Source organism: Balaenoptera ricei, chromosome 8 (genome assembly GCF_028023285.1).
Source record: "Balaenoptera ricei isolate mBalRic1 chromosome 8, mBalRic1.hap2, whole genome shotgun sequence".
Lineage (NCBI taxonomy): Eukaryota > Metazoa > Chordata > Mammalia > Artiodactyla > Balaenopteridae > Balaenoptera > Balaenoptera ricei.
The window spans coordinates 62,239,757-62,256,229 of record NC_082646.1 but is presented as its reverse complement, the minus strand read 5'-3'; the positions used below and the strand labels follow the sequence as shown (position 1 = coordinate 62,256,229).

The window sequence follows — 16,473 nt, the reverse complement described above, 5'->3', positions numbered from 1 at the left end:
TTCCTCCTGTGTAAAATGGGAAAATAGTATCTACCTCAAAGACTGTTGTAAGGACTCGATGCATTAGTATTTGTAAAGTTCCTGGCACATGACAAAGGCTGTGTAAGTGTTGGCTAAATACCCAAATCTATGCTCTGCTGATCCCAGCTCACTCACTGCCCTCAGCCCAGCTGTCCCCTGAGCTCTGGGTGACATACCCAGCTGCCTCCTAGGCATCATCTATCCCTGTCATAAGCGTCTCTTCCCCTCACACCCCACTTCTTCTTGGGCACCAAGGCGTGGGGCTGTTGCGTCTAATTCTCCATTCCTGCTGCCACTGCAGGCCACCTTGTCCTCGACCTGCTGTCTCCACCTAGTCCCCTCCTTGCCACGGCCAGAGTGACTTTCTAAGGTGTTGTGGTCATACATCCAACCCTTTGAAGTTCTGCACTGCCTGAAGAGAAACTCCTTACCCTCAGGACGTGGCCCTGCTGGCCTCAGCTGCATCTTCACTTTGTTGCTACTCTGAATGTGTCTTGCGTGTGATTTTCTCTCTGCCCAGAATGTTCTTCCCTCCCAGCTCCTAATTCAAATTTGTCCTTCAGGATCCCCTCACTGAGAGCCTCTCCTCACCTGCCAGGCTGGCTAGGAGCCTCTTCCATCTCTATGCCTCCCCCCACCCCCGCTTGTGTCTGCCCCCCTCCATCTCAGTCAGGAAGCTCTTGGAAGAGGCCAGGATGGGAGCAAAGTATTCCCTGGGATCAGGTCTCAGAGCCACAGAGAAAGCCTCAGGAAATGTTCATAAGTGACTAAATTATTTGAGGACTCAGCAAGTCTAACAGTCAAAGACTAGGAGTCCATGATCTTTTGAATCTAAGACTGCTGAAGGTCTGGCCCTCATGCCCTGGCTCCCAGCGGCCACCAGGAGTCACCAGCTGCCTAGGTCTGCCGAGGCCATTCTCCCGCCTCCTGGGATTCACAGCCAGAAAGGCCAAAGCTTCCAGTAGCCACCGTTACTGAGCTGCGTCAGGCCCTGTGCTTTCTATCCAGTATCTTGTTCCTCCCAACCACCTTGTGATGTAGGTGTCTCTTTCACAGATGAGAAAATTGAAGCTCAGAGAGGGTAAGTGATATGAGATCATCACAGTTGGCACAGCAGGATTGTGACTCTTGTCATACTTTTTTTTTTTTTTTTTTAAACAAAATGTCAGAGAATCTGGGCACCCAATTAGGCAGAGCTGCAGGGCATTACCCGCCGTGCTCCAGCAGTGTGCCCGCTGCCTCCATCGGGTAGGTGATTCTAGCTTTCTGTCTAAACTAAATCCCTCCCTGCTTCTCTTTTTCCATTCTGGCCCTGGGTGCCTAGGCCTAAGCCTGGGGGGGTTAGTGTCCTTTGAACTGAGGGACATGGAGGGCCACAGGAGGGAGGTGAACTTGAATCCTGGGAGGCTGTTAAACCAGCTACATCATCTGGGGCAAGTACCTCACAGGACTGCAGTGAAGACTGCTTAGAGAATGCAGGAAAGGGAGCTCAGGAAATTATTTGACTCAACTCCTGGGACAGTGACCCCTTTACTCCCCTTAAGCCTTCCTTTCTTCATGGGGCAGATCTGCTAGCACATGCCTGCCTCACTTCAGGGAGCACATGCACACCTTAACTTACTTGGAGGGAATGCTTCCTGGAGGAGCAAGTCTGGAAGGCCAGAGACAGGGTGGGCATTCCAGGGAATGAGGCAAGTGTGGGGAAAAGGGTTGGCAAAGGCCAAGCAGGGGAAGAGCTCAGAGGGGTGCCAGCTGGGAAGGCTGCACCTCTAGTCTTTGCAGTCCCGGGCAGCAGAGGGGGCAGGGATAGAACCCTGTGGTTAAAACCGCTCTGATATGGGGACATGTGTATGCATATGGCTGATGCGCTTTGTTGTACAACAGAAACTAACACGGTATTGTGAAGCAATTATACTCCAACAAAGATGTATTAAAAAAAAAAAAAAAAAAAACCTCTCTGAGCTTCCGGTTCTCTCCAGGTTTTCAATAGTTGCTCCTCAGGTGTTCAGTACGCAGGGGCTGCCTGCCTGAGTTTGTTCCCTAATGTCAAAAGTGTCACCCTTGCTGTGCCTATGGACTGAGGGCCAGAGAGGGACCAGGGTCACACAGCAGAGCAGGGATAAGAATCCAGGCCCCCGATTCGCTCTTTTCTAAAAACTGGACTTAGGTTCCGCAGAGAGGTGCTGGCCTGGCCTTCTGGAGGCCAGGTTCTAGGTTCTACTCCCAGTTATCTTCCTGAGAGAACTTGGGCAAATCACAGTGGGTAGAGTTTCCTCATCTGTGAGACTCTTCCTGCTCCATGGCTCTGGGCCTCACCAATGGTGATCCGGGCTCTTCCCTGGGGCTGTTGTACAGGCATGGGTACCACCTCCTCTGCCTGCCTAAGCTTGAGAGGGAGAAATGACAGAGGCTCTTGCTCTGGGCTCCTACTGCCCCTTGGTCATCTCCCTGTCCTGGGAGAGGCACCTTGGCTTGAAACTGCTGTTCCCATGTCACCCCCACCAGATGTGAGCCCATTGGTGATGGGGATGGGAACTGAGTCACTTGTGTCTCAATGCCAGAACGTGGCCTGGGGCAGTAAGTTTGCTGACTGAACAAATAGAGGTGGTCCTGGCCCATCGTTCTCTGGAGGAATCCTGGTGGCACTAGGTGTGGACCCATCTGTGAGATGTGACATGACGTGTCTGGTACAGGTTGTTTTCTTCTTACAGATGCACATCCACTAGTCAAAAAATACTTTCAGCTTATCTGTACATTATCTTACTTGATCCCCCTGGGTCTTACCAAGTTTGTATTGAAGTTTGTATTGTCTTCTCGTTCCCACTTTAGAGATAAGAAGAGCAAAGCCCAGAAGGGTGAAGGGATGACCCTAAGGACATAGGTAATCGAGGCAGCCCAGGGACTTGAATACAGGCCTCTTGACCAGGCTCTTCCCCTGCCCCTCATAGGAGCAAGTGGGTGACAAAAAGCATGCTTAGGTGTTTAGCACACAGTGTGGAAGAGGTGTGAACCCTAAGAGGTGTGTCCATTTCTGTTGTTTCAGGATAACATTCCAGGAAAATATTCCCAGACCAGGGCTCTCTGACACAGACATGGCAGAAATGCTGCATCTGTTTTTTTGGCCAGTGGGACCAGGGGAAAATGGTCCAGAAACAAGATGCTCTTTGGCATTCATGGGGTCCTTGGCAGATCAAGCAGTAACAGCAAACACAGGGAGCGTCTAGGAGGAAACTTATACTGGTTAAGTTGTAGGATTTCAGGACAAATTACAATTCTCTCCCTTCTAAACTAAAATTTCTGTAACGTGGTTGTATTTTAGTCATGAAAAATAGCTTCATAACAAGCATTAAATGCAAAGATTCAGCCAGATTTTGTTATAAGGCCCCTCAGAGGGTTAGGCAATAACTGGCTTCACAACTGAAAGCTTTGGCCGGGCTCCTTGGGCAGTGAGTGAATAGTGCAGCCCGGGTGTGACCACAACCCAGAGGACAGTTTGCTCTGTCCCAGTGGAGAGTCCAGTGGCTTGAATTTTCAACTTTTGGCCATCCTGAGAAGTCTCTGTGTTCGTAAAGTCTGTTCTCAAATATTGTGACCTTTTTGTGTGATGTTCTCACTCTGCATCTAGAAACTGAACTTACCTAGAACGTAAGAGTTGGATAAGCCCTTAGAAATCATCTCATTCTACTTCTTTTAAAGCCGGGGTTGTGGCAGCCCAGTGGAAAGGGCGTCCATCAAGCGGTGGCAGGGCTAAGGCCAGAGGATATCCTCCCGCTTGCTTCTGTCTGCCTGTGGATGTGGGCTGGGGTGGTGGGTCATAGAAGAAAGGGATCTAGGTGATGTGCTGCGAATCTGGTTCAGCTGCCTTACCTTTAGTTCCTGTGATGAAGGAGGCCCCAATATAGCTATGATACAGGGGTGGGACGATTAGCTTAATTCCGTCCGCTGGTCACAGACCAGGGCCTCTGGGGCCAACAGTAGTCTTGAATGCGAGCAGCTTTCATTAGCAGGGGAAGGCAAAAGATGGAAATGATATTAAATGTGCACTGATAGTCCTTACCATATTTATGGTGAAGCACTTTCACACCCACTCTTTCCATTGGGCCTCATGACAGCCCTGTGTTACTAGGAGGCTGGAAGGATAGCAAGGAGCAGTTCTGTAGGGGAGGCCGCTGAAGGTGGGGGAAGTGATGGTGAGGAATGCTTGTGGTGACCACCCTGTGCTGCACACTTTACATGTCCTTCTTGGATCCACAGCATTATTCTCATGTTTCCGATGGGGACACTGAAGCTGGGTTCCACAGCTGTCAAGTGGGAGGCAGGATTTAACTCAGACCTTCCAACTCCAAAGTCCATGTTGTCTTCTACGCTGTTGGTGGGAGTGTCAACGGATACGGTCATTTTGGAGGCCAATTTGGCAACATCTAACAAAATTAAATACACACATACCTTTTTGACTCTCAAATTACGTATTTAGGAATTTACCCAATATTTTTACTGGAACAAATTTTTAAAGAATTATGTACAAAGGTGTTAATTTCAACTTTCGAATAGCAAAGGGATGGATACAACCTCCTCATCCATCACTGTAGGAATGTTTAAATTATGATATATCCGAACAGTGGAATATAATGCAGCCTTCAAAAAGAATGAGGTAAACCTAAATATATAATCTCACATATAAAAAGGCAGTGTGTGCATATGAGTTCTATGCACAGAAAACGTCTGGAAGAATACATATAGCACATGCCCAGCTCTGGAAGAGGAGGGCTGTGGGGCCCCTCCCCAAACAGGCTGACCTCTGGTCCTCACTGGGCCGGCTGGCAGCCAGAGGGACTTGGCTTTTCACCTGGAATCCTCTAGCCACCCCCAAGACCAGTAAAATCTCCTTCCCTTGACTCGTTACTCAGGGTAGAGGTTTAGGAAAGGACAGAGTAGTCCAGAGTGCCCACTTCCTAGAAGCCAGCAGTCACATCCTCTGAGGGGACTCAGTGGCCCTCCTCTCGCCCTTCCAGCTGCAGAATCCGAGCTCCCTCCTCGGCTCCCTCAGTGCACTCTCTGCCTCTCCCTTCCAGCACCTCACACAGTACTGCCGTCATGTGTATACCTTTTTTCTCCACTGGGAAAGAACCTTGAGAGCCAAGACCACAGCTTATTTATTTCTATCTCTAGCCTTCAGGGTACTACACCTGGCAGGTGGGTGGCATGCGGGACTGTTTGTCCCATGGATGGATTAATTTACTTCCCCCTCTCTGTATCTGTTGTAGGGTTTAAAGGAGGGCATAGAAGTGTCTTTATAAGAAGCACTGGGTATTTGGAAGAGCCTGCTTACCCAAATCTTTTTATAAGTAAAACTTAGAAAACTTAATTCCACTTTTTTATTATTCAACATTTTATACATAATAAATACAAAGTTTTTACAGCCACTGTAAAGAAAGCACATCTGCACAGAGGTGCTTCCTCTGAGCCCAGCCGTGTGCACTGTGACACTGGATTACATGTCCTGGAGGGAGGGGTTCTTTTTAAAAAGGAGGCATATTTTTACAACTTTGTTTTTTTAAAATAAAATTAGCAGCTCTTCCAAAAAATATTTTAAAATATAACAAAAGATTTCAAATAATCCTCTGAGAATGTGGAAAACCCAGATTCAAGGACAATTTTGCTAGCTAAAGAGAGAATACAAGACTGGGTGGCAAGAACTGCCTGATTTCAGCACTTTGAAGATTTCTAAAGTGCTTTGAAGATTTTTAACTTGTCAACAAACTTCAAAATCTTAAAAAAAAAACCCCACCCTTTTCATTTCTTTTTTAAACTTAAGAATAAGTTTGATAAACACAAAAAGACCTCAAATAGATCAACAGGTTAAGAAGCAAAAAACAAAAACAAAAATCCTCAAATCACGGAGAAGATTCATCACTGGGTACTGTCACTGAAGTGATCAAAGGACTAACTGAAAATTTCTTCAGCTCTGACCTTATTTTTGGTCAAAAATCCCATGGGGACATGTGGCGAGCATTTCAAGTTTTTAGATTCTTAGGAGGGATGGCGTTTTCAAAGCATAAGACAACTTTCGAATTAAATTCTGCAAATTTGATTTCTTAAAAAAAAAAAAAAAAAAGCCACTGGCAAATATCCCTTAGTCCCTAAGTAATGCACTCCCTATCTTCCATAGGAGGTGGAGGGCCGCCAGAGGCCTACTCTGGGACGCCTGCTGCTATGGGTTTGTTAGCCTGCAGAGAAGGCTACTCCTGGCTCTCCCTGTGACATGGAGAACTTGTCAATTTGCACCTGTGGAATCCTTTAGTCCTTCACAGGAAGCTGGTTTCCATGAGCCACAGGTTCTTCCTCCCAAGGAAATGTCAGGTCAGTTGGACCTGGGAAGCTGCATTTTATGTGGTGGGTGGCTGCCTGGGCCAGTGGACTGGCTTGGGAATAAAATAATGCTAGAGGCCTCCCCAGTAGAGGAGCTCGACAAGGCAAGTATGTGTCCCCAGTTTATCTAGACGTTCAGATTCTAAGGATACTGGTCAGAATAGTATACGCTGCAAAAATTAAAATGAAAAATACCCAAATATAAAAAGAACATTAAATTGGCTCATTTCAGATCTGGAAGCTCCATTTCTGCTTTCGCCACAGCCTCCTTTCTATTAGTCTATGTGATGGGACGAGATTCGGCTACTAGTTCAGCCCCTCCATGTTAGCTCCACTAAGACTAAATGAATGGCATAAATATTAATACAAAGGACACTGTTATTGTTTTAAATCTGTTAGTTGTGGAAGAGATGTGCATTAATGCAATTGTTGCTAAACTCAGGGCAGTCCATTTTTTTCCAATACGGTTTCAGTTTCTCAATTTGGGGACTAACTGCGGGGAGGAGCCAGCCTCTCCTGAAATCCCTCCTTCTGCTTCCTTATGTAGCCAACATGACCTGATTAAACTCAATCAGATGAGCAAAAGCCACTTGAAGCAAGATGAGAATCTTTGCCACATCCTTGTGGCCACAGTAATATACTGTACGAGTGCACATGATCAGTATCTCTGTGACTGTGCCCTGATCGAGGCCTGGTCTTGAGTCTCATACAAAAATGGGCCACAGTTAGGCAAGAGGGCTGTCCCCCTCTGTGCTTCTAGGGCCCTCTAGGATTTGTGCTGTGGTAGGAGAGATGACATAGAAAATGACAACAAAAAAAGGCACAAAATATTCAAAACATGGGAGGAGTCTACCAGGCCACCCAGTCACATATAATCCTCCTTGTATTTGCTCTGTTCGAGTCATCATCATGCAAAGGTGCCTAAAAAACAAGACTGGCCAAACTCTAAGCCTGGCCTTGATTGTAGCAGTAACGGACGGGCAAACCCATCATCACACCAGTGTGATTTCCACATCCTCGATCTTCTCTGCTGGCCTTCGGTGGTTCTGCGTAGGTGGAGGGGGAGCTGCCCGGACCTGAGCAGGAAACCATCACATGGATTGTCAGTCAGCTTCCTGATTCAGTGCCTGAAGCATCCAAACCCCAACTAGTCATTTATCCAAGGACATGGGCACCCCAGGGCTCTCAGAAATACTCTTAAGAATGTGCTTTCAACTTAATTTTCACAACTTCTTACACTGAGAAGGACCTACTGTTCTGGATGAAATGTGAAACTCATGATTCAGGTTCTTGCCTAGGCTGAAATCCTCATGGGCACAAGAGTCTTTGTAGCCCTAAAAGCCTCGTCCAAAGCAAAGGCCTAGAGTTGAAAGCAAGAGAGCAATGCTTGGAGAACTGAAAACCTTTCAACATGTCTTGGAAGGAGAGTTGCAAGAGATAAGACTAGAGAGATAGGCTGGGGGTAAGTCATGAAGGGCCTCATTAAGCCATATTTAAAAATCTGAGCTTTATTCTGTAGGCAAAGAGGAATCTTTGGTGGATTTTAAACAGCAGTATCAGATGTGTGAAAAGATGACTCAGGTAAAAGTTTGAAGAAAACAGTGGTGGTGGGCAAGAATACAGGTGACAGTTTTGGAGACTCCTGTGGTGGTCTGAAAGAAAGCTGATGTTGGCCTGCACTAGGGTACCGGCAGTGGGGGAGCAAAGGGTGGAAAAACTTGACAGCTGTCTCCAAGGTAAACCTGGCAGGACTTGTGATGACTCTTTGTGGAAGGCAGGGTCAGGGAGGTGTCACGAGTGATGGCAGAGCACTGGCAGGATGGGGGTACCACTCACCAGGACAGGAAATATGGGAGAAGGAGTATGTCTGGGAGGGAAGATAATTAACTCATGTTGTGCTGAGTTTTGGGGGTTTTGGTACATATACACTGAGATTTCCACAAGTCTGAAGCTCAGGGAAGAGACTGGACTGGCAGTTATAAATCTGGGAGTTGTCAGTAAATAAATGGTTATCAAAGCCTTGGGAGTAGATGAGATTACTCAGAGAGTGACTTTAATGACTTTAAAAGAAGCAGCCAGTGGAAAGAACCCTGAGAAGCATCAACAGAGATGGATAGAGGCAGAGAAGCCCGCAAAGGTCAATGAAAATGTAACAGGGAAGAGCCAATTCTGACTCTGTGTTGGATGTTTCTTTGACTTTAACCTTTGCTTTTTGTTGCTTTTGTTATTATAATCATATACAGTGGCCTGACTCAGGGAACCCTGCCCCTCTGCCTGAATGTTAAACTAAAGTGCCTTTGTTCAGCGCACAGGGAGACAATCTGACCCTGCCCACCTGTGAATGGCTGCAGAAAAGAAGAAATTAACACATCCCCTCCCCATGCTGGCCAAGCAGGCAAAACTAATGGCCTTTTAACTTTACTTCCTCAACCCCTCTCCCCTCTCTGTTCTATAAAAGAAACAGGCATCCAGACTCATAAGATGTTTTTTTGGGGACCCTAGCCTGCCACCTTCTTGGTCTGCCGGCTTTCCAAATAAAGTTATTCTTCGCCTCAATTCCTCGTCTCCTGATTTATTGGCCTGTCGTGCGGCAAGAAGAGTGAGTGTGGACTCAGTAACAAAAAGGAAGGGCCAGGAAGTAGAAAGCAGACCAGGAAAGTGTGGTAGAACAAATAGGTCCACTTCTCTCCATTCCCGCTCTTACCCTCTAGTCCACGCTACTGTCCCCTCTTGCTTGGACCACTGCTCCAGCCTCCTAACAGCTCGCTCCCTGTGTCCGTTCTGTCACCTTCCTTCCATTCATCCTCCACTTAGCTGCCATAGTAGTGTTTTAAAAATGCACAACTGGTCATATCACTGTCCTGCTTACAATCTTACAATAGCTTCCTAAACATTTAGGATCAAGAACCAAGTCCTTAACAAGGCACTCAATATCTGCTGAATGAACAAAGCCAAAGGTAGTGAGTGGTTCAAACAACTGTGTCAAATGCTGAAAAGGGGGTCTAGGAAAATAAAATTGCAAATATGCACTAGATTAGCATGCGAAAGTTATGACCTTGGAAGAGCTGTTTCACAGTGAGGTGGTGGGGTGGAGTCGTTGGCAGCAGAGTGAGGGGTGAGTAGAGGTGATTATTTGTAAGAATAGATTCTTTTGAGAATAGACGCTCTCAAACCTCAAAATGCATGTATCTTATTTCATCTCAGTGTCCGTCAAAGAGGCAATTAGAGGCCTGGAAAATAGGTTCTCATTAAATGCCTGCTGGAAAAAAAAATGCTTCTGTTTCACAATTAGACCACTTTAATGCTCACAGAGCTTGTTATAATTTAAATACACTTTCATAGCTGTCACCTTGCAATCTCACCACGGCTCAGTGAGGAAAGCACCAGTGTAAGCTTGACCTTCCAAGATGTGTTCATTTTTATAGCCTTCCTTTTCCAGAGCTCTTTTTAACTTCCCAACTCCATCTCACCCTGGCATGGAGGGAATTAGTAACAACACAGGGGTCATGGAGATACATTAATTTCTAACTTTCAATTTGGAGAAACTACGCATTCTATAACCCTGCCAGATAAGAGACTTACAGGTCGTAGTTTCCCATATGAGGTCTCAGGAGTATGTCTGGATGCCTGTGAGAATCCTGGCGATTCGGCATGGAAGCTGTTTTCTAAGGGAGGAAATCAAAGAAGCTCAATTTATTTGTGTTGTTGAGCAATAAAAATGCTAATGCAGATCTGTTTGCTCTTCAGGTGAACGTGTGGATTTCTGAATGAAAGCGTATGTAGACCCATGCCCAGGAGAACCCTTACCATTTGCTGAAGGAGAGCGGGGGAAGTACTGGGAGCTCCTCTTATCTGGGCTGGGGTAAGGGCTACTAGGAGGCTGGTCATACAGTGGCAGTGGAGGCAGGGAGCCGGGCAGCTTTGGGGAGGGAGAGATCTGCAGCAAAGGGAAGAGAGGTTACGAAGTGCTCACTTGAGGAAGGAGAGACTAGCAGGCTTCTCTGACTACTCCTGGCAAATTACTTTTCTTTGGAGCTAAGTTATGATTATTAACTTTCTTGGTCAGCCTCATTAGAAGCAAATGAACCTAGGATAACCACCCCAACCCCCAGTTTTGTGTTGCATTTAACTTTTTCCTTCCACAGATCTCATTATACTACTGATTTTAGTTTATCTTAAACAGTTACCAAGTCAAACCATTCTCTAGAGTTCTATTGAAAACATACCAAATTAGTCAATTCAGTGAAGAACAAAAAAAGGGACAAGCTGTATTTTTCAGTGAAGATAAAATAATTGGCTGAGTTTCTGACTAACCCAGGTTCTGTAAATGTCACGCTAGGTGGTCACAATACCACACAAGCAAGATGGACAGACATGTTCCTTATGGTCCTGGACCTGCCAGGCCTGCTGTGACTGATCAGAATTAGAAGTTTCCCGTAAAGACAAGGTTTGCTATGATGAGCTAAGCCTATGGAGCTCTGGCAGGCTCATCAGTTCTCTGAAAAGGACTAGCAGGACCTGGGCTGGGCAATGAGGCTCTGACAGCGTGAGGGAGAAAAAGAGCAAGCTAGTATTTTTACTGCATAAACTAACCACAGAGACAATACATTCCCTCTCTGGTTTCTTTCTTTCTCTCCACCAAACCATTCTTTTGTATGTCACACACAATTTAGTATTTTGGCTCCCCAATTCAGAGAACAGAATGTGGGAGAAGTGAGCTGTCATACAGCCATTGCACAAGAGCCTGACTGACAAGTCTCTGCTTCCCAAATTCAGTTTTGCAGAAACCCGGCAACCAAGGATTGGAGTGGTGAGGGTGAGGCCGAGACCACAGCCCACTTTTGCGTGGGTCAACAGACTCCTTGGGAGTCATTTTCTTTAAACATCTTTTAATTCAGCTTTCTCCCCCTGTTGTGCACCTGAATCTCTCGCATCCATGGAGTGTCACCGTTTTCTGAGGCTGAAAGTTCTTCCACTAGCACTGACGGGAAAACTCCAATCCGCCCATTGAATTCCCCTTCCCAGAAGCCATCGTCATCCTGGTTTTCTTTGTTCAAGATTCGGATGATTGCTCCCTCAGGAAAAGATAATTCATCATCTGTCTGGCCCTCGTAGTCATAAAGTGCTTTCACAAAACAGACTAGGTAGCAAGAGAGAGAAAAATGCAGTAAGAACACTGGCAACCAGGTTACTTTTGCAGCCACCCCATGCACAAGTGACAACTAAAAGGCCATCGTACAGCTATAATTCTGTACTCACTGAAGATCAACTTTAGGGTTCTACTGTACAGGATAAACGTGACCAAATAAACATATTACAGAAAAGGAATAAAGTTGTGCTTTTTAACCTACTGAAGGCTGACTCCAGGGTAAAACAGTTTAGGCCAAATGTGACCAAATAAAGAGTGCCTTGTTTCAGTCTTTACCACTGGCATCTCCGTTGAGGCTGCCTGAAATGAGTTCGGCCTCCGTGGAATTGCTGGATGTGTGTGACCGACTGTCCAAAGCAGCCAAGGACTGCAGCATGCTCAGCAGACTGTTCGAGGTGGGAAACTGTAGGTACTTTTCTGGTACATAACCCACTTGGCCGACTTTATTTCGAGCCTGAGTAAAAGACATGTGACAAAACAGGTTTGCACACACAATTTGGACAGGGTACAACAAGAACCAAAACAAACTCCTGAAAATGTCACAAGAAGGGGTGATATGAGCAAAGGAATATACCTTTACCCAGTCTTCCATATCTCCATCTTCAATCACTTCTAACACCTCATGTTCCTCAATGGTCAACTCATCTGGTTGAGAAGCCTGCAATGTAGGATGGTCATGGACAAAATTAAAAAGGTTAGATAAAGAGCAGATGTGAACTGATCATAACAAAAACTGGGGATCAAAATATTGAAATGATTTTGAAAAACGTACTGAACATAAAAATTTGAGTGTTGTAAAACTATCATAATGAGGTGAAGTTTTACTTTAAAAAACTAAACAAAATAAAGCCACAACAAAAACTGGAGAAACGGAATCCTCAAGAGGCAATCAGGTTCAGTGAACACAGCACTCTGCTGGAAGTAGAGGACCTGGGTTCTAGCTCCAGCTTATGTATCTATTGGTAAGTTATTCAACTTCTTGATGCCTCCATTTCTTCAAAATGACAATCCTGCCATTCTCGGGAAGATGGGGGAGTCAGTGTGGGATGAATAAGCACAGAACCATGATGATTTGGGAAGCACAAGCAAAGGAGAAAGCCGTGAATTAGAACTACACCAGAGGGCTACCATGGAGGTGCAGGCTGTGAAAATGCAAAGAGCTATGTACATGGATTGACTGATAGCTTGAGCAGTGCCTGGAATTCGTCTGGAATCACCATAAAACAGTGGCCAAGAGAAGAAAGTTGTAGGAGAGAAATGATTGAGGTTGGTCAAAGTTTGGATTTATTATGCTCCAACTTAACTGTAGAGACTAGGCTGATCCACTTGAGTGCTTCTACAGAAGTTGCTGTGATTTTTTTTTTTTTTTTTTAAATCCCTAACAGCAGGAGTCCACTAGCACCAGACACCTAAATACTACCCCTGAGGCTGTAGAATCTGAGAGCAAGCTCTCAGGGACTCTGCAGGGGGGTTGTAGAGAGAGACTCTGTGGCTTTGTTTCATAAAGAGACTTGCCTGTCACATGTAACAGGAGGGGTCTGCGGACATCTTCTGGCTCTTAGTGAACAGCCTTAAAAGCTTTCCCCAAGTCCCAAGATTAGTTAAAACTACTGCTTTAGACCATATAGTTTTTCAGATCTCACAGTCTCAAAGTGTAAAATAGCTCCAAATTACGCAAGCAAAAGTAAGGCAAGACTCATTTCCAAAGACTCATTTCCCATTTCATGTACATTTCATCAAACCCAGATTCTGGATATTGCTACAATAGCTGCTTGAGACAGAAAAATAGTATTGAAAATGGCTGACCAATCACAGAAATACTCCAGGACCAGAATTTTAAATATATTACCTCTGATCTCAAAATATGAGAAAAAAAAAGTTCACTGATTTTTGATAGCTTTTCCAATGGAATTTTTTAAAAATTTAATTTAATTAATTTATTTTTATACAGCAGGTTCTTATTAGTTATCTATTTTATACATGTTAGTGTATATATGTCAATCCCAATCTCCCAATTCATCCCACCACCACCACCAACCCCCTCCAATGGAATTTTTTCTCTAATCTGAAACCACACTATGCCTTGAATATACTAGCAAAAGGCACCTTCGTAACAAATTCTGTGGCAAAACTTAAAAAGTTATCAACACAACCAGATTTCAGTGTGTGTGACAGCAAAGCAGGAGGGTTAAGAACACCTTTAAATATAATGCTGCCCTTGTAAAAGAAGTCATGAAGGTCCATGCAAGTTGTCCAACATTGTTATATAAGCAGACACTAGCTTGATCATACAATACCTAAGCAGTGACCAATTCTTCCACTTGACAAGGTCAAGTCCTTTGCATGACACTCAAAACCCTGTGGTCTCTTGATGCTTTGGCCCCAGCAAACTATTCCATATTCTCTGAACATACCACGTTCTTTATTGCCTCTATGCTTTTATCAGGCTGTTCCTTCTTTCCAGCAGGCCCTGCTCCCTCTTTCCCATCTGGTGACTAGATTTAGATTACTGTGAGTTCAAGTCCAGCTTCAGTCTGTTTCTACAGGCAAGTGACCATAAGACCTTTTAGAGCCTCAGTTTTCTTTTTTATTCCTATTACAATGTAAGCTCCACGAGGGCAGAGATTTTTGTCTGTGTTCATCAATGCTATATCCCCAAGCCTAGAAAAGAGCACAGCATGGTACATGGAAGATGCTCATGTACTGACACTTGTTGAAATAATGGGTTGGTTGATAATATCTTCCTTATAGGGTTATTGAAGGGATTAGAAAAAAAATATATATATATGTATGATACCGGGCACACAGGACTTCATAAATGGTAGCTATTATTATTACTCATGATTTGATGCCCAGCTTATATGTTTTCCAAGACCACCCACAATGAGCTGGTTGCTTTTTCCTCCTTTTATTCTTATAAGGCTTTGAGCATCCCTCTAACACTGACTACTGTGGCACTCAAGTTAGTTGTTTGCACTTGTGTGCTTCCTATTAGAATGACTTACTTAAGGCAGGGAATGTAATTCTTCTCACTTATCCCAACTAAAGACAGCAAGTGGTCAGTAAACAGTTATTAAATAAACACACGGTCTCACACTACCTCATGAAGTCCTAATATGCAGTGGCAGCCAGGACGCCAGAAGCAGCCATGCCCTCCATTCCCACCACCATCTCTCTAAGTTTCCTGTTTTCTTTTAAAACAATATGATTTTTCCTGATGACAGAAGTAATACATGTTCACTGTAGAAAAGCTAGAAATATGTATAATTAAGACCTTAAGGTAATACAATTTGATATCTTACTTTTTGGACATATTTCTTCTTACATAAAAAACTCTAATATAATTTTCAATTATCTTCATAAAATTTGTTATGGTTACATTATATGAATGGTTAATTTATTTAACTATTTCCTTATTGGACTGCCAACTTTGCTATTATAAAGTAGTACTATGATGAAAGAGCATTTTGTATCCAGAATGTTCTTCTATATTGTGGGTCACTTTCTTAGGATATATACTAGGTAGGGTCAAAGTTATGAGCATTTTTAAGGCTTTTGAAACTACTCCTTAAATTTAGCTTTTCTTTGTTCTCACCAGATTAACTTAGGCCTTCTTTGCTGGTCTGGACCATAGGAATCACAACTAGGCTTATAGTTAGTCTCTCTCCACTCTAAGCTACCCTCTCTGGAATATCTATATCACGACCAGGGTTACCTTATTTAAAAGCCCAGTCTGATTTTAGGACACCCAATGGCTTCCTTCAGCCAGGATAAAAGCCAAACTCAGTCTGATCCACAGGTCTATCCGACATCTTTACTTCCAGCTGCTCTATTTCCCACACTTGATGCTCACCCAACACTGAGTTTAACATTTCCTGAACACCCTATTATCTCATCAAACTGTGTCTCTGTATCTGCTGTTTGCTTATAAGGCTCTTTCCCTTCCCTACCTTATCACTGTAACTAGAAAAATCTTATTCATGATCCCATTGAAATGCTACCTCATCTGTAAAATTCCTCAGATGTAATAATCACTCAGATACCTAGGACCTTCTCTGTTTAAGGACCTTAAATTTTAATTCTGGAACTTCAAAGTAAATATAATACTGAGACGGAAGATAGGGAAACAATCCCAACCAAGTTTTATAATATTTTAAAACACCTTACAAGTATCTCGGAAGATGACTTCAAATTTTCAAAAGGTTATCAAAACAGTTTACATTGGGAAAAAAAAATCCCAACCCTTTTAGAAAAGAGGAAGTATTGTTAACTTAAATATATAATACAAGGATGTTAAATGAAAAAAAGTCTGGTAATCACTGATATTAAGGAGTAAATAATATCAGCTTTTGGCTCTCCAGGGATGGTGGTGGTAGGAGTGAGACTGTCCCATGTATGATTTAGATTCTCTTCAGACCCTTCCTCTGCTGTTGTCCCTTAAGCATGGCATTAACATGAAAGGAATTCATTTAAATTAATGCCATTCATTAAAATGAAAGGGATTCATTTGTTCATGCCTTCCTTACATCATTCATTTATTCATTCCACAATTATTTCCTGAGGACCCACTATGTGCCAGGCACTGTCCTAGGTGCTGAAGACACATACACAAGGTACACAGACGCAGACAAGGTTTCTGCCTTCATGGACCTTTAGTGGAGAGTCAGATAAAGAAGTATGAAAACAAACAATATTCAGTTTGGTTGGTGATAGGTGCTATATAGTAAATAAATGAGGACAAAAGCGCAATGGGATAGAGTAGTGACTGGGGAGTTGGCTATGCATTTAGGTGGTCGGGGAAACCTCAGGAGGCACTATTTGAACTGAGCCTATATGAAGAGCAGTGGGCAGCCAACCAAGATTTGGGAAAAGACAGTTCCAGGTAGGGGAGCAGCAAGTGCAAAGCTGTCAAGTCAGAGGAGCATAGTGCTTTT

General features: G+C 44.1%; 1 protein-coding gene across 3 annotated transcripts in view; it reads right to left on the bottom strand.

The window, feature by feature from the left end:
* Positions 1-5,382: 5,382 nt before the first annotated feature.
* Positions 5,383-16,473, bottom strand: part of FCHSD2 (FCH and double SH3 domains 2) — a 309,032-nt gene continuing 297,941 nt past the window's right edge. For all 3 annotated transcript variants that reach the window (XM_059930853.1, XM_059930854.1, XM_059930852.1), the window contains 6 exons: positions 12,114-12,197; positions 11,816-11,993; positions 11,310-11,530; positions 10,198-10,327; positions 9,973-10,055; positions 5,383-7,466 (listed from right to left, as the gene is read on the bottom strand). In XM_059930853.1, coding sequence (XP_059786836.1) covers positions 7,383-7,466; positions 9,973-10,055; positions 10,198-10,327; positions 11,310-11,530; positions 11,816-11,993; positions 12,114-12,197 — 780 coding nt within the window. In that variant the 3' untranslated portion in view covers positions 5,383-7,382. The remainder of the gene's footprint in view (positions 7,467-9,972; positions 10,056-10,197; positions 10,328-11,309; positions 11,531-11,815; positions 11,994-12,113; positions 12,198-16,473) is intronic.